The 23,930-nt window shown below is 54.0% G+C and overlaps 1 protein-coding gene across 1 annotated transcript; it reads left to right on the forward strand.

Moving 5' to 3' along the window:
• Positions 1-346: 346 nt before the first annotated feature.
• On the forward strand, positions 347-23,897 carry H257_06330 (hypothetical protein; the record flags this gene model as incomplete). The annotated part of the gene is made up of 52 exons (XM_009831519.1): positions 347-1,094; positions 1,151-1,560; positions 1,633-1,913; positions 1,966-2,158; positions 2,215-2,495; positions 2,548-3,231; positions 3,289-3,567; positions 3,616-3,706; positions 3,761-4,463; positions 4,521-4,818; positions 4,865-5,351; positions 5,417-5,945; positions 5,999-6,475; positions 6,526-7,563; positions 7,624-8,027; positions 8,080-8,656; positions 8,707-8,794; positions 8,908-9,272; positions 9,334-10,395; positions 10,438-10,856; positions 10,916-11,483; positions 11,552-11,652; positions 11,702-11,968; positions 12,029-12,230; positions 12,276-12,409; positions 12,460-13,026; positions 13,090-13,230; positions 13,294-13,454; positions 13,524-13,668; positions 13,715-14,024; positions 14,083-14,501; positions 14,568-14,644; positions 14,696-15,125; positions 15,175-16,155; positions 16,209-16,733; positions 16,783-17,064; positions 17,116-17,358; positions 17,408-17,668; positions 17,717-17,992; positions 18,044-18,277; positions 18,323-18,571; positions 18,620-18,766; positions 18,821-19,090; positions 19,138-19,440; positions 19,492-20,041; positions 20,087-20,823; positions 20,875-21,422; positions 21,493-22,927; positions 22,992-23,072; positions 23,132-23,509; positions 23,560-23,614; positions 23,677-23,897. 52 exons carry the CDS (start codon positions 347-349, stop codon positions 23,877-23,879), a joined length of 20,694 nt encoding a protein of 6,897 aa, XP_009829821.1. The 3' UTR covers positions 23,880-23,897.
• Positions 23,898-23,930: the final 33 nt, after the last annotated feature.

Here is a 23,930-nt window from a genome sequence, read left to right on the forward strand (position 1 = left end):
TGTTTATACAGGTGTATCCGGATACGAATTTTACAGGTTTGACAAAAGTTCCGCGCATTCAAATCTTGGAGAGACGCCATTCCCCTTGAAGCATGGCGATGGACCGCCATCGCTTCCTTGCGTGGTGTGTCATTTTCGCATGCATCGCTGCTAGAATCCATGCTTCGTCATGGATGTCTTCGTTCTACGATGCTGTTTCAAGCCCCACTGCCTTGACCAGACGCCTTGGTACGTTTACCCACTCGATTCACATGTCCCTTCTTCATTATTAACGCCGACTACAGTTGCGACACCATCGAGCGTGGGGTTCCTTCAGCCCACCGCAGGTGCATTGTCTACTCTCACCATGGACACGCATTTTGCCGTGGATGCTCCAGCGAACGCGACCTTGGTGTGGCAACTGCCTCCACCGTTTTCTTATGTTGACATGCTGGATGACAATCTCATACCTACGTTGACGGTCGACGGACATCAAAACACCGTATTCATCACGACAAAAAACCAATCAACTCGATTGATTCACTTTTCCCTCGTGAACAATGCACCGATCACCGCCGGATCCGTCGTCCACTTGGGACTTTCATGCTTTGTGCCACCCGCGTCAGGCATACCCGACACGTACTCGGTGCAGCTTCTTGGTGACTCAAACTCCCTGCTGGACACCGTCACGGCGCAACCCGTGACAGCCACTCAACCTGGTGTCTTGCACGTTGGATACGTTGGCATGCAATCCCATCGAGCAGCACAAGACGGCGGTCTTTTGGTGTCATTCTCGACCGGTCTCGCAATTCCGGCCAATGGCGAGTACCTCTTGCAGCTTCATGCGTCCTTCAACTTGACGTCATCTGTGGAATTGCACATGCTTACATCATCGGGCGGCTACACGACAAGTCAAGCAAACAACGCCGTGAAAATCAAGCGGACTGGCGACGGCGCTATCATTCCCGTGGGGTCCACCATCGCATTCTGGCTGCGAAATGTGTGGAATCCAGCATCCGAGGGAGTCTTGAACAGCGTTGGCGTATTGAAAACGACCACTGCGGAGGCGTTTGTGCTCGAGCAAGTCGCGCTCGACACGACGACCGTGTACTCAGGTACATTCCCTTGGTTCCATTTGAAATCGAAATCTCAACGACTTATACATATGTAGCCGTGGTCAATTGTTTGGCGAGATGCGCACCAGGGTTTTCCACGGCATCGTTCACTCTCACAGACGACACGTGTGTGCAGTGCCCTGCTGGGGCCTTCTGTAGCGGCGGATGCGCGGCGCCGACTCCATGCCCCGTTGGCACTGCTTCAAGCGGACTCCAATCCACTTCCGTGGCAGCATGTCAACCGTGTCCTCCTGGTTCAGTGGCAACGTCCTTGGGCAACGCCATATGCACGCCCTGTCCTGCTGGCATGTCCTGCTCGTCACCTTCATCTCCACCCACAAATTGCCCCCCCAATACGTTCAGTTTGGGCGGGGCGGCCTCATGCAGTCCTTGTCCGCTCGGCTATGGGTGCCTGCAAGCATCGGTAGCCCCTGTAGCATGCGCTGTCGGCACTTACTCGTTGACGGTAATTTTCTGTTGCATTATAACATACCAGATAACAGACTAAACTAATGCCATCGTTTATCTGGTGACATAGGGAAGCTCGACATGTACGCCATGCCCAGCTGGAGCTTCCTGTCCCAACACTACGACTTTGCCGCAATCGTGCCCCACTGGGACGTACGCCCTCGGAAGTGCCGTGGCGTGCTCCCCATGCATGCCCGGCCAAGCATGTTCTGTCACGACTGCCGCCCCTCTGACCTGTGTCAACGGAACGTATGCAGTCGGTCTCTCGACGGCGTGTACGATTTGTCCCGCTGGATCGAGCTGCCCCACGACAACCAATCTCCCTGTCCCTTGTGCTCTCGGCACATATAGGTACTAAACCTTCGATGTACCAGCCTAATTTGAGAATGGCCAATCGGAGTAGTTTGGCCGGGGCGATGGCCTGCACTGCTTGCCCACCTGGCCGATCTTGTGTGTCCGTGTCAATCATGCCCGTGGCGTGTCCCGCAGGTGCATACAGCGTCGAAGGAAATGCCTCGTGTACACCGTGTCCACCAGGATATTCGTGTGTGAACAACGACCTCCAGCCGTGCAGTCCAGGCCAATACAGCCTCAATGTACAACCTATGAAATTCACTATACAAATCTGGATGACTCACCTTCTTGACGGTAGGGAGAAATACAATGCACGACATGTCCGGCTGGATCGAGTTGCGCTGTTACCACTCAAGCCCCGTCAACATGTTCCAGTGGAACCACATCGGCGGCTGGCCAACGGCAATGCGACCCATGTGTAGCTGGGTTTCAATGCCCAAACCCGACTACTCCCCCTCAGCCTTGCGGAGCGGGCTATTACTCTGCCACTGGCAGCAGTAATTGTACAGCATGTCCCGCAGGTTCATACTGTACTTCCACTTCGATGCCGCCCGTTCCGTGTCCTCTCGGCTCCACAAGGTGCGTTTTATTGACTTGGGCATCGAAAGACACACATCTAATGTCCTCGTAGCTCAATCGGAAGCACTTCATGCGCACCATGTCCTCCAGGCATGAAGTGCACTACACCGTCTGGGGTGCCCACCGTTTGCGCTCCAGGAACGTATAGTTCCGGTTCGCAAAACTCGTGTATCACTTGTCCCGCCGGTTTCGCGTGCTTTTCCACAACTTCGTCCACGCCGGTGGCTTGCCTGCCAGGAACGTTTGCATTGGCTGGGGCCACTAACTGCACTACTTGCTCCGTTGGAAAGTACTGTCCGAATGTGGACCAATCGGTTCAATTGCCATGTCCTGCCGGGTCGTTCTCTCAAGGAGGAGCTGCCAATTGCACCCTTTGCCCCAGTGGTTCAGCGTGCCCAACGGCAGACGGGTCGGGAAACGTCGCGTGTGCTGCTGGGTACTACTCCACAGGCAGCGCGACAGTGTGCACCAAGTGTCCGGCTGGGTTTTCGTGTCCGTTTACGTACGCCAACACGCTAATTCCGTGTCCACCTGGGCGGTACAGTACTGGCGGACTCACGGAATGCGTCCCTTGTCCGGCTGGGTATGCGTGTGCGGACCCCACAACGGCGACCAAAACACCATGTAGTCTTGGCACCTTTTCAGACATTGGCCAGAGCAGCTGCACCCAATGTCCAGGTGGGTATCAATGCCTGTCTCCAAGTAGCCCCAACATCACACGGTGTCTGTTAGGAATGTACGTACCATTTGTTCGAGTTGATTGCGTTGGTGACGCAGCTGGGTTTTATTGTAGGTACTCGAAAGAAGGACAGTTCGATTGCACGGTATGTCCTGCTGGCTCCAGTTGTGGGGACCTTAGCTCGACCCCCACATCGTGTACACCTGGGTTATATTCTCTGGCCGGCCAACCTTCGTGCACAGCATGTCCTCCTGGATACGAGTGTCCTCAGCCAACACAACCCCCCCAACCTTGTCCCATTGGGTATTGGAGCCCTGGAGCTGCCGTGAATTGCTTGCAATGCAACCCTGGCTTTCGCTGCAGTTTGGCCTCCACATCCCCCACCCCCCCAGAGTACGACAACATGTTTGATGGATACACCACCTTAATTTCTTGTTTTAGGGATGCCTGCCCAGCTGGTGGTTTCTGCAACCCCCCGACGACCTTTTTCATGTGTCCTGCTGGGACATATGGCAATACCACTGCAGGCCAGGTACATCTCATTCCTTTTTAACGTCGTACTAATATGCTTGTGTTGCTTTGTTAGAGCGTTGACCAAGCGTGTGCTCCGTGCCCCGAAGGCCACTTTTGCCCGAGTGGCTCCACGGTGGTGAGCATGCAGCCATGTCCTCCTGGGTTTTACTGCCCACTTGGCACAGCAATCAGCACAGCATTTCCTTGTCCAGCCGGCCAATACAACCCAGATTCGTCGACCACGTCGTCCGCCGTGTGCAGAAGCTGCCCCGCAGGCTCGTACTGCCCTCTTGGTAGTGCCAATCCGATCGTGTGCCCATCTGGGTCGTATTGCCCTGCCAACACTCAAAGCGCCACTCAATTTCCATGCCCAGCTGGAACGTACGGGGACAGCCACACGGGATCCACGACATCTGCTCAGTGCATCCCGTGTACCTTGGGCAACTACTGTCCCCAAGGCTCTGTAAGCCCCACACCTTGTCCAGCAGGCCACTACAACCCATTTTCATCAGGATCTAGCATCCAAGAATGCATTCCGTGTCCAGCTGGGTGGTCCTGCCCTCATGTTGGACAAATTGCATACACCGACCTATGCACGTCTGGTCACTATTGTCCCGTGGGAACAGTCTCTGCTCTGTCGAATGAGTGTCCGGCGGGCACCTTTACGGATAACAACACACTGACCCGTGTGGACGATTGCTCCATCTGCCCCCAGCGATTTGCGTGCTACAGTGGCACTGGGAGTAACGCCCTTCAAAAGTTGAGCTGCGCGGCTGGTACTCGACCTTTATCACGAGCGGTTGATGATTTCATGACAAGAGTTCTTTCCATAGGTTTCTATTGCCCCAACGGCACTGCGTTTCCAAACCAATTCCCGTGTCCCCCTGGGTTTTGGAGCACTCAAACGAACTTGGCAAGTGCCAGTGAATGCTCGACATGCCCCCCCGGCTCGTATTGTCTCGGTGGCGGAGCTACAGTCGATGGGCCATGTGCTCCGGGTCATTTTTGCCCTGAACGAACCCCCGCACGAGACCGTTTCCCTTGCCCAGCTGGCACTTACACGGCAGCCACCAATTTGACCGACCCCACTCAATGCACCAATTGTCCACCGGGCAGTTATTGCCCCCAGGGGTGCGTCTATTTGAGCGAGGCAGCTGATCTGACAATTGTTGTGTAGGTCCGTCGTCCCAGTGCCTTGTCCTGCTGGCTCGTACACTTCTGACATGAACACAACTACTGCTGGGCCAGGGATTTGGCCTCTATGTACATTTTGCCCTGCTGGAAATTACTGTCCGGCTGGTAGTGTCAGTCCGAATCCATGTGGCGTAGGGTTTCACGCTCCCTTGGGGTCTGCTGCCTGTCGAACATGCAATGCTGGGTATTTCTGCGGCAGCAACACGACCCCCACGGAACTCTTGCCGACGTCTGCTGGGCTGTGGACGTCTCGAGGGTCTCTGTTTGGCCGGTGCTACAATGGAACATACTGTCCATCAGGCACGAGTTTCGAGCCGACGCTACAGACAAACGCGTGTCCCCAGGGCTATTACTGTCCCATCGCAACCCCCGCGCCCGTGTATTGTCCTGCTGGCACGTACAACAACGTCACTGGCCAAGATTCTCTCGCTGGGTGTATTCCAACTCCTGCTGGGTACTACAGCTTGCAGGTACCTTACTTCTTTCATAATTGTTACGCAAACTATGGTGTATGATTACACGTGTGGTGACGTAGGCTTCGATTGTACCCACTGGCCTGTGTTCCCCTGGCTATTATTGCCCTCCAATGTCCACATCCACGACTCAAGTGGCGTGTCCGCCCCGGTATTATCTCGATCGAGCGCAAGGGCGATCCCAAGACGAATGCATCGTGTGCCCGGCGGGAAAGTACTGCACCATCGCATCCATCAGACCCATCGATTGTCCACAAGGGTACTATTGCATCACGGGAACGTCCGACCCTGAACCGTGTCCATTGGGCACGTTTGGCAACGCTACGAATTTGAAGATGATGGAAAACTGCAACACGTGTTTGCCAGGAATGTACTGCGACGGAACCGCCCTCACCAACCCCAGTGGACCTTGCGACGCAGGGTTCTATTGCACGGGTGGCTCGTACACATCTGCCCCAAGTGGCTCTGCTGGCACAGCCGTGTACAGCACAGGTGGTCTTATTGGAGGGTTGTGTTCCACGGGCGGGTACTGCCCGCTCGGCTCATACACGTCGATTCCTTGCCCCACTGGAACGTTCAACAATGCCACAGGTATTGCACACTCAAATATCGTTGTTTGGAGGCGTAACTTTGACGATACACAGGTGCCCAAAGTTTTTCAGACTGTTCGCCATGTCCACCTGGCGCGTACTGTCAAAGCAGCGGCCTAGCACTTCCGACGGGGGGATGTGCGGCAGGATACTTCTGCACCTTGGGAGCGACCACGCCAACGCAAAACGAGTCTCCTATCGGGTACTACTCGTCTGCCGGTTCGTACGGACCTTCGGCGTGTGCTCCCGGGACATTCAACAACCAAGTGCGGCAAGCCGTGTGCACAAATTGCCCAGAGCGGTTTTACTGCAATGGGACAGCGACAGTGACCCCCGTGGCGTGTCCGCAAGGATATTTTTGCCCCCAAAGCACATCTTTGCCTCAAAAGTGCCCTGCGGGTACGTTTAGCAACGGAACAGGGCTAGCCCTTGTGTCTGAATGCTTGCAATGTCCACCTGGATACTACTGCGCATCCAGTGGGTTGACGCAACCGTCTGGACCTTGCATGGCTGGCTACACCTGCACCGGAGGTACTTACTACGCACCTTACTTTTCGTCGTGGCGTCACATAACGATGTAGGTGCCCCATTTCAAAACCCCAACAATCAAGTGTTTGGAACCGTGTGTCCGACGGGAGCGTATTGCCCACAAGGGTCTGCGATTCCGATTCTATGCCCACTCGGCACTTACCGCCCCAACATTCTGGGGCAAACGCTCGCAGACTGTTCGCTCTGTCCCGGTGGAACGTACTGCAACGGCACGGGCCTTATTGCCCAGTCTGGGCTTTGTGCACCCAGCTATTTCTGTACGTTGGCCGCATCCACGCCAACGCCTACCGATGGCGTTACTGGCAACATTTGCCCACTGGGATTCTTCTGTCCTGCGGGGGTGAATCAGCCGCTTAAGTGTGCTGAAGGGACGTATAGCGCCACATTGGGCCAATCTGCGTGTACGCCGTGTCCTGCAGGGTCGTATTGCGACGGAGTTCAGACTGCGTCCAAACTGACGTGCCCTGCCGGGTACTATTGTCCGCCTGGAACCAATGCGAATCCATACCCGTGCCCTGTCGGCACATTCAGTAACTCAACGGGCCTTTCCAATGTCACGCAATGCTCACTTTGCACCGGTGGCTCCTTCTGTAACATGACAGGCCAAGCCCATCCTACCGGACTTTGCGCCGCGGGGTATGTTTGTGTCACCGGAGCAATCAACGCCCGAGGCCAAGGCACCACAAACGGCACCGTCGGGAACTGCCCAGCTGGGAATTATTGTCCAGAAGGCTCGTTTGCGTCTCAGCCATGTCCATTGGGAACGTATTTACCATCCACGGGGGGTAAAGTTATCGAAGATTGCTTGTTGTGCCCGGTGGGGTCGTATTGCAATGTGTCGGGTGCTACAGCCCCTAGCGGTCTCTGTGCTGCGGGGTATTTCTGTCACCAGAGGAATGTGTCGCCGCAGCCGACGGGCGTCAGTGTGAATAGCAACGGCGTGCCTGTTGGTGGAGACATTTGCCCTACAGCACACTATTGCCCCGTGGGTTCCATTACCCCACTACAATGTGCTGAGGGCACTTATGCCATCACCCCCGGCATGATGGCGTGCACGTCGTGCCCCGCAGGTACATGCATATTCACCAACCTACATGCCATCAAGTAATGAAATGTTGATGTGAAAAAAGGGTATTACTGTCCAACCGGTATCGACGCGTACAGCTCGTACATTTGTCCGGCGGGATACTATTGTCCTGGAGGCACGACCCGCGGAAACCAATTTCCATGCCCCCAAGGCTCATACGGAAGTCAAACAGGCTTGACAAGCGTCGGACAGTGCGTGTTGGCTCCTGGCGGGACGTTTGTGAATGTGGTCGCAGCGACGTCTCCAGTGGGCAACTGTTCAAGCGGGTACTATTGCATCGGCGGGGCGTGGAACGCCACCCCATCGAACGGCCCCCTTGGCGGACAATGCCCGTTGGGAGCGAGTTGTCCTTCAGGGTCATCACAGCCCACGCCTTGCAAACCAGGGTACTACTGCCCTGACATTTCCACCACATTGCCATGTAGCGCTGGCTTCTACTGCCTTCAGGTACCCCAACCCGCTTGATGACGGTAGCATAATCTATGATATGGTACTGTAGGGTTCGTACACGAATACTCCCACTGGCCAAACCAATTCATTTGGTGTGATTGGAAACGAATGTCCATTGGGCAGTTATTGCCCCGAAGGCTCGAGCAACCCAACGCCGTGCCCGGCTGGCACGTATGGGAAAGTAAAGCAACTCCGAAATGTCACGGGGTGTACCCCGTGCGATCCAGGATACATTTGCCCCACAACAGGACTCACAAACGCAACCATGCCGTGCACAGCTGGGTCGTTCTGCCCCGGTGGTCAGCAAAGCGCGTCCGAGCACGTTTGTCCCTTGGGAAGTTTTTGCCCCCAAGGGTCGATTGCTCCTCAACTTTGTCTTCCTGGCAAGTATGCCAACCAAACGGCCCAACCAACGTGCCAGACGTGTCCAGCAGGCTTCTTTTGCGTCAACGGCTGCATTACACCAGAACCGTGTCCGCAAGGGTTCTACTGCCCAACCGGCACTCAAAACGGCACAAATTACCGCTGTCTTCCAGGCACATATGGTGGCAGCTCTCAACTCCATTCTCCTGCGAATTGCTCCAGTTGTCCGTCTGGGAAATTCTGCTCGGGACTGGCCAACACGGGTACATCTTACTAACACCCTCAATGGTCTTCTCACGTACTTTGTCGTTAGATGCCCCGACTGGAGACTGTGCTCCTTCATATTACTGCTCAGGTCGTGCTAGTACTCCCCAGCCAAACGACAACTTCACCACGGGCGGGTTATGTTCCCGCGGATACGTACGTTGTTCACAAGTGTATTTATATTAAGAATACAATCAAATGAGCCACTTATTGTGACTTAGGTATGTGTCGGCGGGGCATCGATATCCAGTCCCAATGACCACGTCACTGGCTACGTGTGTCCACCTGGTGCATTTTGCGTGCAAGGGTCGTCGTTCGAAGTGGGTTGCTCGCCAGGCTTTTACAGTCCTTTTCCTGGGGCGTGGAGCTGCTTGGATTGCCCCATCGGTGCCTATTGCCCACAAAACACGTCCATTCCAGTGCCATGCCCTACGGGTTCCTATTGTCCTGTCCGGTCGAGTCTCCCATTCCCTTGTCCGACGGGAACTTTCAACAACAACTCGATGCTGGTCAACGCTAGTCAATGCGTTGCATGTACCCCGGGGTCCTATTGCAATTCCACGGGACTCACCCAGCCGAGTGGACCGTGCCTCCCTGGTTATGTGTGCAGTGGAGGTAAACCCTCTCATAGTTACATCGTCAAAACACAAGGCATTCAATAGGGTTATGCACGTAGGGTCGCCTGTTGCAAACCCTGTCAACAAAACGTACGGGTCGATTTGTCCCCCCGGGTCGTATTGCCCGATAGGTTCAGCAACGGGAACTCTATGTCCATTGGGAACGTACCGACCAAACGCGCAAGGTCAAGCTGTTTCTGACTGCTCACCTTGCCCTGGTGGGACGCACTGCAACGGCACGGGACTGGTGACGCTCGCAGGACTGTGTAGCGCAGGGTACTATTGTTCCCTTGGGGCTCTCACCCCCACGCCAGTGGACGGTGTCACAGGCAACATCTGCCCCATGGGATTTCGCTGCCCTACAGGGTCTGTCCAGCCCATTCGATGCGTGGAAGGCAGTTACGCAGACTCAATTGGGCAAACTGTATGTACCACTTGTCCTGCTGGATCGTATTGCGACGGCCTCGCTAGTGACAGACACTTTGCATGTCCTGTGGGGCGGTACTGTCCTCAAGGCACGAATGCAAATCCTCCGCTCTGCCCGCCTGGAACTTTCAGTAACGTCACAGGGTTGGCAACCAGCAATCAATGCACGCCATGTACACCTGGAGACTATTGCAGCTCAGCGGGCCTATCAGCCCCCACTGGGCCTTGTCGAGCGGGGTACAAATGCCAATCCGGTTGTGTCAACCAATTTGGCCAGTTCTCCAACCTTGTCGCGGTCAACGCTACTTTATCCGCCAACGTGTCGGAGTGTTGGGCTGGTTATTACTGCCCCGAACGAACGTACCAGCCAACAGCATGTCCATTTGGAACGTACCTCCCTCGAACGACAGCCGAGTCATTGGGGGACTGCCTCCTGTGCCCTCCTCGATATTATTGCAACGTTTCTGCGGCCGTCGCCCCCACGGGACTGTGTGATGCAGGGTACTACTGTACTCTCAACAACATCTTGGCACAACCCACAGGTCTGCAAACATTACCAAACGGCACGGTGGCCGGAGGAGCGATTTGTCCGACAGCGCATTTCTGTCCCAGGGGATCCAGTACACCACGTGTGTGTGACGAAGGAACGTATGGCCCAACCGAAGGCCTGGCACTGTGCCTCACATGCCCCGCAGGTACAAACTACATCGTACTGGCAGCATATATTAACTATGGAGTAGGGTATTTCTGTCCTGCTGGCATCGATTCCTACAGCAATTTCACGTGTCGCCCTGGGTACTATTGTCCACCAGGAACCCCCCGATCGGACGCGTTTCCATGTCCTCGCGGTACTTTCAGCGCCCAATCCGGACTGCAAAACATCACGCAGTGCACTTTGGCGCCTGGAGGAATGTACGTCAACACCATTGCAGCCACGGCACCAAGTGGGAACTGCTCCACGGGGTACTACTGTCTCAAAGGCGCGGTTTCGGCAACCCCCGACGACTCAGTCGAGATGTTTGCTGGCCAATGCCCGTTTGGCACGTTCTGTCCCGAATCGACGTCGCTCCCCACGCCCTGTGAAGCTGGCAAGTACTGTTCGACGTCCAATTTACAAGCTGCGTCGCCATGTCTACCTGGTTTCTATTGTATTCAAGTACGTCCAACGTATTCAATTGTCGTCATTCACCTTGCTAAATGTGCCTTTTCACCCAGGGGTCGTACACTGCTACTCCAACAGGACAACTCAACGCCAAGGGAAAAATCGGCGACGAATGCCCTCCTGGTAGCTACTGTCCAGCTGGAACAAGCAACCCCATTCCATGTCCCACTGGCACGTTCTCGAACACCAAACAATTGGCAAATGCATCGCAATGCCAACTGTGTACGGCAGGGTTTGTGTGTCCAGCTACAGGAACTCTCGTTCCAACGGAACTATGCCCTGCATCCAAGTACTGTCCAGGCGCAAACGTCCAATTGGATTGCACGATGGGTCACTACTGTCCCAGTGGGACATCCATCCCAGTACCATGCCCAGGTGGTACATTTGCCAACATCACAGGGCTCGCCGAGTGTTTGCCCTGTCCTCGGCGATACTTTTGCGACATCGGCACCGTGAATCCACTTCCATGCCCCGCTGGCCATTATTGTCTGCCAACCACTGCCGCAGCCACCCAATTCCCATGCTTACCAGGCACTTACAGCAACGACACATCCCTCGGTTACCCCACTGAATGCCGTTCGTGTCCGCCTGGACTGTTCTGCTCGGGCGACGATCCGACAAGTACTGATACTTGTTTAATCGATTGCCTAATTTTAATGTATATATATATATATATATATATCTACTAGGCTCACCTACGGGTCGTTGCGCAAGAGGCTACTACTGCAGCTCTGGAGCTGCAATGGCAACACCAGATGGTGTCACAGGCGGGGTCTGCAAAGATGGTTATGTACGTGACGAATCAATCAAATAATGTTTCTGATTGATGATCTGCATAGGTGTGTTTGGGCGGTGCGAGTATTCCAGACCCTGTGGACGGAGCCACGGGGCGGCTGTGCTCCCCTGGCTCTTTTTGTGTCAACGGCACGGAGCAAGCATGTCCAATGCACACCTACACTGCCATCGCTGGCCAAACGCTGTGCTCCCCTTGCCCATTGGGCAGATTCTGTCCTGGGAACACATCAATTCCGTCGCCGTGTCCGCTACGATTTTATTGTCCAGTGGGCCCAGCTCGGCTGTGTCCGAATGGAACGTACGGGGCCCAGGTGCGAATGTACCTGTTTGCAAAACGAGTCGTTTTGAGTGAATTGTGACGGTGTTCATAGATGGGATTGGAAAGTCCCGACCAATGCTCCCAGTGCCCCGCGGGTCGATATTGCACGAATGGCAATATCACGGGGTCGTGTGTTAGCGGGTTCTTTTGCAAGTACGGCAACGCATTGCCCAACCCCATGTCTTTCAATCAAAGTCTTCTGCCGTGGCAGCAAACCTCGGGCGGCGCATGTCCCTACGGATACTTTTGTCCAGGTACGACTGATTGTGCTCCCACTTGCCAATTACGAGCGTGGGTAGAGGGAACGTCGGACCCAGTGCCATGCCCGACCAATTCGTCCCGCATGTTGTCGTTTGGAACAGAATCGTACGACTGTGGAGCGTGTCCAGCTGGCAAGAGCTGTTTTGATGGCGTCACGACTATCGACTGTCCGGTATGATATCACATTGTAATATGACTTTTTCACTTGTGTTTGAAATGTAGGCGGGGTTCTATTGCCCATATGCCCAGCTGCCGATTCCTTGTCCCTACGGAACGTACAACCCGTCGTTGGGTGCAAAGAGCATGGAATCGTGCGTCAGTTGCCGCGCTGGTAAATGGTGCAACCGCACTGGTATCATTGACGATACTACATATGACTGTCCTCCTGGTCACTACTGCACTCGAGGCACCCCCGACGCCGTTGAATGCCCCGCTGGCACGTTCTTGCCCACTGCGGGAGCCACTAAGCTCACGGATTGCCTTACATGTCCTGGAGGGTCGTCATGTATGGCAGCTTCATTAGCACCACTGGTGTGTGACGCTGGCACGTATTGTCCACGAGGAGCGGGAGCCCCCACGCGGTGCCTTGGAGGGTACTTTTGCCAGTACAATTCGACCATCGGCTTGGCTTGTCCGCCAGGGTACTACTGCCCCGTGGGCTCGTCTGTACCGATCCAATGCCAGTTTGGGTCATATTGTCCAGGCTATTCAACCAGTCCCACGCCGTGCCCGTTGGGGTCGTTGTCTATTCAAAAGCCCGTGGGCGGCAACTATTCGTCCCTACGAGAGGTATGGACCCGACTTGTAGTATTCGTAGTGTTCATACAATTTTATATTCATAATACGCTCCAGGCGTGTCGGCTGTGCCCAAGAGGAACGTACGGAGATGGGGCGACATGCACCATGTGCCCCGAGGGGTTTGTATGCCTCGAAGGCGCGACGTCCCCCGCACCTCAAAATGTGACCACCGACAATGGGTATCCGTGTCCAGCGGTCTGTACCTTATTCCCATGTATTTCTCGAATGAAAAACGTGTGAACACTTGACAATTAATAGGGACATTACTGCGTCAACGGAACGTACTTGGAAGTGCCTTGTCCAGTGGGTACATTTAACCAGCAAATGGGCGGCACAAGCATCAACTCGTGCCAGTCGTGTCCTGCCAATACATATCAATACGCACGAGGACAAGCCACATGTTTTCCATGCTCCAAGAGGTATGCCCACACCGCATATTATTTTGATCAAAGAAGTGCCAGTTCATGAACACCCTAAAAACGATGTAGTGCGTCGTCGACCGTGGGCTCGACGCAATGCAATTGTGTGGGCAACCACCGCGCGTTTCAACTCTCAGATGGTTTTTGCATCTGCGAGCCTGGCTACGAATACTATGACGCCAACGGGCTCCTACGGTCGGATCAAGACGACACGGTTGGATATTGTCTGGGAAATTCAAATTCATTCACCTGTGAGATAGGTGGACTGTCAACCCATGGTATACACGCGATGCAGCTCTGGCCAAGTGCGAACGCTCGCAGGGTCATGCCAAGATTCGTCCAAAGTGTCTTGTAATTCGTCGTGTAATGGAGGCACGGGGGAGTTTTTACCCACGTCGGGGGTATGCCAGTGCACCAACGTTCCCGATTTGGACACCATATGCAACGCCGCGTGTCGTGCGACGTCGGCGCAATTGCGATTCAATGCCCAAACAAACGCATTGGAATCGTACGACCCCACCACGAGGGTGTCGACGCCGGTGGCCGCTGCCGACCAAACCGATGTCTTTGGTGCGTCACAATATGTATGATACGATATATGCTTGTCAACTAACCAATTCGTCGACAGGAACGCTCTCGTGTATGGCCAACGGCACGTCCAGCTGCAATGTCGTGAGCGTACAAACGACGGGCAGTTCGTTTTCCGGAACGTACGATGCGGCCCTGCCACCCACCGTGAGCTCGAAACGACGGCGCCGGTTGGCAGAAACCAAACCAGGCATTGTGAACCCCATGATTTGCTTGCAGAAAGGCGACTCGATCATGTTTTCAGTGACCAACCAAAGCTACCCCGTGTATGCCAAGGACTCGCTCATGAACACAAACCCTGCGTTCGACTATGGGGCGTTTCGCACCCTGGACGAAAAAATGAAGTCCAACGTGGTGGCGATTTCAGCGTTTGCGTTTTCGTTTGTCCAAAGTGGCATTTACGTGCTCGTGCTGAGCAACAACGCAGACGCGCTTACGATCGTGACAGTCATGGACACGGTACACAATCGTGTTGGATATGTGGTCAAACGTATATATATATCAATGAGGGAATATCTCGTTTAGGGTGTGAAATGCCCGACTGATGGCCCCATTGTGCCGTTGAACCAAGCCAACTTGATCAAGCTCAACGCAAAACCAAGGTACTATCGTCGGTAGGCGTTACGGATATGACTAAAACGTGCGTTGTGTAGCAACGATATCATCTTGGCACCGGACTGGGGGTTGATTGCGGGGCTGCTGGCAGCTTTGTTTGGGGTTGTAGCGGGGTTGATTTTCGGCCTCTACTACTTTCGCCGAAAGAGTTGGGTGGGCAAACAAGTTGGCGCTGGGGGCTACAAAGAGAAAGCTCGAGGATTCAACCTGTCCAACCTCACATCCAAAGGATCCGTGGTCAAGAAGAACGCCAAACCCATTCAAGACGACGTGGTGCCATCAGACGACTTGGAAGCTAAAGCCAAAACGACCAACGCTGGCGAATACCAACCAGAGCTGAATCGATGGGACGACGACGATTTGGGTGTTCGAGAGCTGGTCGACCGTCTGCAGTTTCACCACGACAGCGTTGAAAAAGCTTTCAGTGACCAAGAGGCCGGGGCCGTGAAAATGATGAAGCTGCTGCAGGTACAACACTTGATTGGTTGCGATGACGACTTCTTCATGTTTGGAGTAGAACGAAGCCGACGAGTTGAAGCGACTGCTGGCGTCAATCGTCGTCGCACAGTCCAAGGAAAAGGAACCCGAAGGATGTGACGCCGAGCTTGTGCTGGTAGAATCGCTGGAAAAGAGTGCAGTTGCGAGAGCTGAATTTGAAGCACAGCAAACGGCCACGGAAGGAGCGCTGCTCGTTTCTGCTCGAACGTTAGCTGCCACGGTTCAAGACAAGGGCGTTGTGTCTGCAATCATAGACGAGATGATGCGTGGCCATGGAACGTCTCGACTTTTGCAGGCCATCACGAGTGAACTGGGGTCTCTTGTCCAGACAATCTCATCCACAGCCGAACCAAGTGTGGGAGTGTGGCCAACTCTCCAGAGCGAACAAAATCGTCGTAAAGTGGATGCGGCAGTGTGGAACGCATTTGGCAAGACCACTCGCGACTTGCTTCCCCCGAAATTGCTCGAGTTGAAGCAGAGCTGCAGTCGATATGCCTCTGAATGCGACGAAAAGGCGAAAGAAGTTTGCGACGGGTTGCTCAAGTTTAGCAACGTCGCCCCGTCCTACGTGAAGAAGCTTGAGGCGTTTCAAGAAGTATGTGCCGTGGAAATCAAACAAGCTCTGGAGCAGCAGAACCCAGCACTCCTCAAGCCACTCAGGCAAAAACACGAGAAAGTGCTGCAAGGGCTGCTCAAGGAACTGCAAGGTGGCGCGTCCAAATTGGTGGCCAGAGTTGAATCCGATCAAGTGCAGCTCCACGCCATTCGAAGCAAATGCCAACCTGAGGCTCTGCACATGCAGAAAGAGCTCGACGCTCTCAAGCACGACTTGACCCTGGCCAAAGCAGAGACGAATCCAGCCAACGACGTGGCCGAGTTGGTGGCTCAGTTGAGAACTCTGCTTTCGAACCCAGGACAGTTCCAACTCATGCCCCCAGCAGTGGTTGCTCCCACGCTCAACCTTGACGCCATATTTGCTGAATCTGACACGATAGCCGAGGTACGTTTGGCGTTCATTCTATGCAGCTTAACATATCTAATGTGGAAGTGTAGCCGGCCTTTGAGGACGATAGCGGTGACATGGCCGAGCTACAACAGCTCATGGATGAGGGGGATTTAAGCCAGGACGAAGTCAAAGTGTCGAAAATGCGGCAAGAGTTTGTGTCTGACTTGGACGCAAACACGAGCCTCACGGATGACGAACGACAGTCGCTTTTGGACGAGTTCAACGACGACATGGCGCAGTTGGAGCTGTCGCTGGGGCTGGAGCGCCACAAGCAGGAAGAGCATTTGAGAAATCGACTGGCCATTCGAAAACTGAACAAGAGCAAGGAAGCCAACGCGCTGCTGCAAGACCAGGCGTTAGAAGCTGCGATGCGGGAAAAGCAGGAGCTCGAGTTGATCGAGCTAGAGCGAGTCTTTGCCGAGGAGCAGGCCAAGATCGAGCAGGAATTCAACTCGAAATTCGACGGTGTCAAGAAAAAGTCCTCGCAGTTGCTCGTGCGCGGGAATACTGGAAAGCGGATGAGTGACGTCAAGGCCAATGACGAAAATGTTGCAAAAGCCGTGCAAGATGAGGTATGTTGGGAGGGGATAAGTAAGGACTTTTCCATGTGGAAATGTCTAGTTCAACGCGAAATGGAATGAACGACAGCAACTGCTTGACGACGACGCGCGACGCGCCAAAGCAAAGTTGAATGCTCGAAAGAAAGCTCTGTCAGCCGTACAAGCAGACCCCACGAAAGCAGCCGATGGCACGGCGGCAGTGCTGAACACGCTAAACAACATTGAGGCCAATCAACTGAAGCGTGCCGTGGAAATGAAAAACGATCGACTGCAAAATCAACGCATGGCCGATGCCGTTAAGTTAGAGACTGCGACTCCAGCCGATACTGCCCTTTTGCAAAAGGTGGGGTATTTTGAACTTCAGTATCGGGGGCACTCACAAGTTCTGGCGCAGGTGTTGGCGGAAAACGCGACCAAGTGGAGCGACAGATTGCAAGCTGTGGTGGCGGACGAACTCCAGTGGTCGCATCAGTGGAGTGAGTTGAAACCCGCGGCCATGACATCAGAACTGTTGCAAATGAACACCAAGATGCAATTACTCTTCCAAACGGAGCGAGACGCTGTTGAATGCGCTCAAGTGCAAGAAAAGACGCAGCTAGGAAGTGTCTTGACGGACGACGACGCCGTGTTGAATCAGGTACATCGTGAAGGTGAAATAAGAACTCACTGGGCAAACCATCCCGTAGATGCACATGGACTTTAACGTCAAGTGGAATGCCCGAAATCAAGCCTTGCTGGACGACGAACAACGTCAAAAGCAAAAGTTGAACGAGCGACGTGCCAAGCGAAAGACGAAGGCAGGGGCGTTGCAAGAAGATGTCCAGGAGGCCGATTTGCTGCTCGGTTTAGTCACAGAACGTCAAAGTCTCGACGAGATTGGCAGTACCATTAAAGCACATGCATTCGACTCGTTGAGCGAAAACGACAACGAAGACGCGATTGCCGAGGTTTGACAAAGCTTGGAATATCATCAGACTTCACTAACATAATTGTAGATCCAGCGGAAGTTTGCACTAGAGTGGGCCCGTCAGAAGGAATTGCAAGCGGCGGAAGCCACTGTCAAGCGTGCGCAGCTCAAACAACGACTGAAGCGCCAACGGGAAGACATGTTGCCCGAAGAAAAGGACTTGGTCCAAGCGCTGGAAGTACTGGAAACCCAACAGGTGGAGCAGGAGATCCAGATCGACTTGGATGCTGTCGCAAGTGGAATTTTAGCGGATAAGGCCCTGCTCGAAGTATTGAGTTCCCACGATCAGCAAGCTATTGACGAGGTACGAACTACTGTACGCGAAGATCGGCATCTTTCATAGAACGTATAATAGATATTGAACTCACACGAAATAAAATGGACCGAGCGGCAAAATCGATTGAACGACGACGCGGCTGCTGCGCGGGCCAACTTGAATGAACGCCTAAAGAAGAAGCGTCATGTGGTGTTGGAATCGGTTCTAGAAGCGGACTTGCTGGCCAAGGCTGAAGCCCTGATGACCGCGAAATTGGTCGAGAAGGCACAGCTCGGAAATGTCACAGTCGGCGAAAAGCAAAGCGTGCAAACGGTATAAACGTTATCACGACACATATGTGACATAGTGTATGCGTAGCTGCTGGCCGAGCATGATGCCAAATGGACCACAAGGCAGAAAGAACTGGATGAACTCGAACAAAAGTGGGTTCAGGAGCTCACGGACCAAAATGCTTCCAAGGAAGAACTGGACGAACTTGAGTTGAACGTCAGCCTGCAGCGAAACAAGATGGCCATGAACGAAGCCAAGGAGAAAGCTCAACTTGTTGCCTTGCAAGCCATCGACTTTGGTGGTTTAGAGGACTGTAACGACTCGACCATTCAAAAAGTATCATTCATCTCCCTTTGCTTTGAAGTGCTCATCACTTGGCGATAGCTCCACGACGACTTGGAATCGAGTTTGGGCAAGGAGAGGTCTGCCGTGGACGACGAGGCGGCACGAGTGCGACGTCGCCTCCAAGATCGATTGGCACGTAATGCGAAATCCGACGAAGATGCAGCTATCCTCGAAAACCAAGTGCAGGTCGAGCTCTTTGAAGTGTTAATCACATATAAATTGTGCCTCACTTGAATATAGTTGTACGACGAGTACGCTCGGAAGTGCAAAGAACGTCAGGCGTTACTACAGGACGAGGAATCTCGCCTGCGAAATCGGCTGCAAGACCGACTAGCCCGTCGAAAGAAGCAAGACGGAGAGCCAGCAGTTACCCCTGCTGAAGTGTCGCAGCTGGAGGCACAATTGCAAGACGATATGGACGCCAGGCGCAAGCAAGTGGAGCTGGAGAACCTGCTGGACAAGGCCAAAATTCAAGTGCTCACGGCCGACGACGAAGACACGATTCGAAGAGTACTTTTTATCTGTAATATTGTCAAGGGCTAAGATTGTGCTCGTAGATCCAAGAGGAGCACTTGCGCACAAGTGCCGACAAGCAACGAAGCTTGGACGACGAAGAGTCGATCCTCAAGCACAAACTGGCCGAACGACTGGCGAAGAAGCGCGACAAGCTCAAACAAGCGACGACCCCGTTGTTGGCAGACCAACTGATCTTGCAGCTTGAGCGCGAAGGCGACGCTGAAATGCGGGAGATTGAAAACGCCGTGGACGAGAAGCGCAGAGTGCTGGAAACTATCGATAAGCTTGTGAAGGGATGGACCCCTACACCTGCCCCGACAGACAATGAGAGCGAAATTGATTTGGTACGACAACCCATGATAATTGTGTGACCCTTGACGTTTACACGTGGGTAGATCAATGCCGAGCTTGCAAAACATACGAAAGACCGCCAGCGAATGCTGGACGAAGAGGAACAGCTCAAGAAGGCACGTTTGCAAGAACGAATGGACAAGAAACGCAAACTTCGGGAAGACGCCAAGCAGCTCTCCGATCGCCCCACCACAGCGGACCAAACAGCTGAAATGAACCGCGAAGTGGGCAAAATTGAAGCTGAGATGGCAGCCAAACGTGTGGAACTGGAGGCGGCTGCGGACAAGGAAAGGGAACTGCTAGCGTCGGCGGTTCAACAAGCGAAATCCGATGTCGATGCCATGGTCGACAAAGTCAAGCGCGATCACCAAGCCAATTTGGAGACGTTGAAGCTCTCCCTGGACGCTGAACGGGCAAAGGAAGAACTTGCATTGAAAGAACGCATTGCGTCTCGCCGCAAGCAAAAGGACAAGGGAAAAATGGACGAAGCGGCGTTGGCAGCCCAAGACGCCGCTGAGAAAACGGCGTTGGCAGCCAAGCTCGACCAAGACGCCAAGGACGCCCTTGAGAAAGAGAAGCTTCGCGCCGAAGAAGGTAATAGATTCCACCTAGGGCGTAAGTGGATGACATTTTGAGTAGAAATGGCCGCGCTACAACGAGAGATTGCCAACAAGGCGGAACTTCAAGCGCTGCAAGCTGCCAGCGAAAAGAAGATGGCGGAGGACGAATGGACGCGACTCAAAGATATCCACGAAGTCGAGCTCAAGCAGCTTCAAAGCACGCTGGACTCGGAGCAACAACGGCAAGAATCCAAGCTAAAGGACCGAATTCGCCTGCGCCGCGAGCAAAAGGAACGTGAACTGGCGTTGTGTAAAGATCAGGAGGAAGTAGTCAAGGCTCGTGCCGCCTTGGAAGAACAAGAGCGCGCCGAGAAGGTAAAACTGGCAGCCCAATTGGCCAAACAAGCCGACGAAGCCATGCACGACGAGTTGTTGCGCCAGGAAGAAGCGAAAAACGCAGCCGAGCTAAAGCTCAATCAGGCAGCGATCGAGTCTGCGGCGGCCGCGGCTGCGATGGACGCATTCCGCGCGTCGGAACTCGACCGTGTGTCGATGGAATACTCCAACAAAATGAATCAATTGCATCAAGACACGGCAAACGAAGCTCAGACGCAAAAGGCAAAGCTGGAAGCACGTATGGCAGCCAAGAAGAACAAGAAAGCGATGGAGCTGCAAGCCAAGAAGGACAAAGAGAAGGAAGCGCTGCTGGAGAAGCAGAGAGCTGAAGCCAACGCACTGCAAGCTCGGTTGGCCGACGCGGAAAGACTCGCGCAAGTGGACGCAATCCTTCACGAACAAGCAAAGCAAACCCCAAGGGTATGACATCATGCTGCGTCCATCCGCATAAGAATCACGAGACTGATGTAGGTGGAAGAGACGGCGGAAGGCAATGCAATGACCGCTGCCCACGAAGCCGAGCGGAAGGAACTCGATGCCAAGCAAGCGATGGAAGTGAAACGCTTGGAAGCAGAGGCGTTGAACGAGAAAGTCAATACTGGACAACGGCTGGACGACGACAAGTTGTCGGCGAGTCAAGAGCAGCTGCAAGTGAAGCAAGAGCTGGATCGTGTCACGACCGAGTTTCAGGAGAAATTGACTGCCCACACCGACAGCCTCCACCAAGAAAGTTCGCAAAAGAAAAAGGACTTGATGCGTCGGTTAGAAGAGAAGAAGAAGAAAAAGAAGGACGAACTGATGGCCCAGCAAGCCGTCGAACGCGCGGCCGCGGTCCAGGCACAAAAGTCGGACCAGGAAAAGCTCGCCAACAAACTCGAAATGGAGCGCGAAGTGGTCATGATCCAAAAGCTGCTGGCGCAAAACAGCATTGTCGTGTCCCAGCTCACCCCCATCATCGAACGCGTGGTCGAGAAGCGTCACAAACGAGAACAGTCGCTGCTGTTCGCCAAGCAATATCGGTATATTCCATGTACCTTTATGCTAAATCAGTATGGAATGTTGTTGCTAAGCATATTATATTCCACACAGGGAGCGTGCAGCAGTGTTGCGCGACGCCTTGCAGACGTTGATGCAGCAAAAAGCCAAAGAAAAGACGAGTTTGGTGGAATCCACGACCGACGTGGCCGACCGCGATCGGCAATTGGACGAGCTAGAGGCCATGTATCGAGTCAAACAGCAAGACATTGAGGCCAGCGGCACGCACGACGTGGAGGCTGCCCAGACCAAGGAACAAGCAAGCTTGAAGGAGCGCCACGTGGCTGACGTGGCGTACTTGTACCAGCAATTCGTGGGCCAGTGCAAGCCAGACGTGGTGGTTGTGGCGCCGGTGACAACTGCCACTACAACCACCGTCGCAGCAGTCGACGACGGCACCGCCGGACTTCGAGGCCAGCTGGAGTTGGAGAAGCAAGCGCGTATCGACTCCATCCTCCAAGCTGGTGCGACCGCGATGCAAAAATTGCGAGATGGATTGGCAGCCGAGTGGAACGAACTCGACGAAGCGTACATTGCCCAGTTGGCCGTAGAACGCCAGGACGCCGACCGCGAGTGGCACGTCCAAAAGCAAAAGGTCATGGCGCAACCCGTGAGTGAGAAACGTCGGACGGCGCTGGTGGCTGCGTTGGAGGTGGAGCGGAAGAAGCAAGAGGCGGCGCTGGCGTCAATGCTAAAAGCTCGATTTCAACACAAGAAAGAGCGCAAGGAGCGGGTGTGCAAGCGCCGGTTGAAGCGAACTGACGACGACACCAAGCGACGGGTCGAGATTGTGCATGCGCAGTTCCTGGTATCTCTGGCCGACGAGCTCGAGTCCCGCAAGCACAAGGACGAGATGGTGAAAACGCCGTCGCTGGCTCTGCTAGGGCTTGGCAAGGAGCGACTCCAGGGGGCCATGAACCGCACCAAAACGCTGGTGCGACTAGGAAGTGTCGCGGATACAACCTCCAGAACGGACGACGATCACGACGTCCAGGCTTCCACGTCATTGCTGTCGTCAATCACACTTGCACACGTGAACGAAAGTCATCCGCAACAACCACCGCACCACCCGATGGAGCTTATTGGACAAAAACTCGACAGCATTGAGCGCCTCATTCAACGCCTCACGAGCTCGGAGCGTCCTGTGACATTGCCAGCAGGGCCGAATTCCATCAAATCGGCGCTCTTGTCAGCTTATCCGGGACTCGAACAAGATGCCAAAGCATCGACGGGGGCTCTGAAGCCCTTGGACGCGAGCATGCTGACCAAACGGCAGTCCGCTCGGCTAGAATTTGGGCAAAAACTTGTCTCTACCTTGGACCCAACCTTGCAGATCGCCGTCGCTTCGGTGTTGACCCCAGCCCCTGGTGTATTTGGACACTCTATGACGTACGAACCCAAGTCACATACGCTCTACGTCCGCCAAAGTCGACTTGAAAGTGTTCCTGAGCTTTCTCTGTTGCTCGTGCACTCGGTGGCGCACCTTAAAGTACGGCGAATCCTGTGTCGATTTATATACGAGTCGATTTAGTTATTTACATTGCATGTACTAGGCCCACAAGTCAGCATTTGACGACGACAACGATCCAGCCTTTGTGACAGAGTTTTACCGTTTGTTGGGGCGATGCTACCAGGTATATTTCATGGTTCCATTTCCGTTTGAGAAAACCCTTATGAAGTGATTTACTGATAGGACTTCTTTGCTAAATCCGACGACCTTGGGTTGATTCCTGCCGCTTCCATGGAGTCTCTGGTGGCGCTCGGTCGATCGAAGGACGCAGTGGGCGTGACTCCAGCCTCATACTTCTTACCTGGCCAGATCGAATCGCGACTTGCCGATATGCAGGCGTTTCTAGACCAAATGCAAAACGATGCAGCAGAGGGCGATGACCACGTGACCCTCCTCGACCACCAAAGCACGAGCAAATTGCTGCTCCCGTCGTCGAAACCCACACAGTCGCCCCAGAGCATTCGCAAGGAGAGGACGACATCCCCTCGCTCGTTCAAGAAAATTGGGTCTTCCAGAGCTCTGTTCATGGCCAACGCAGAGCAACAAGTCACGTCGTTGCAGGTTGGGGATGTCGAACACGACAAGATGTAACCCGTTGGGGATGGTTGTAGGAATGCTTGGACGTGGCAGAAAAGTCCTACATGGAAACGCTCAAGCGATACACGGGTATGCTGATTTAACATGTGATTGATTCCGTTTGAAATGGTATTTTAATTACTCTTGAGTAGAAGCCAGCGATGCGGTGGAACTGCTGGAAGATGCGCTCAGCGAAGCCGAAGCAGAAAATGTCGAACATGAAGTTGGCCTGCTGTCGAAAAAGTTAAGTGAAGCGAAAGAGGATCTGGCCCGTGTGAAGGCCGACAGAGACGACGTTGCACGACGGTGTGAAAAGTTGCGCTTGGAAATCAAAGCCAAGGTTGACGCTGTCTGATCGATGCCATTGTACTGTACATTTGGCGAGCAATTGTTTATAACATGAAAT

Source organism: Aphanomyces astaci, assembly GCF_000520075.1.
Source record: "Aphanomyces astaci strain APO3 unplaced genomic scaffold supercont1.12, whole genome shotgun sequence".
Taxonomy (NCBI): domain Eukaryota; phylum Oomycota; class Saprolegniomycetes; order Saprolegniales; family Verrucalvaceae; genus Aphanomyces; species Aphanomyces astaci.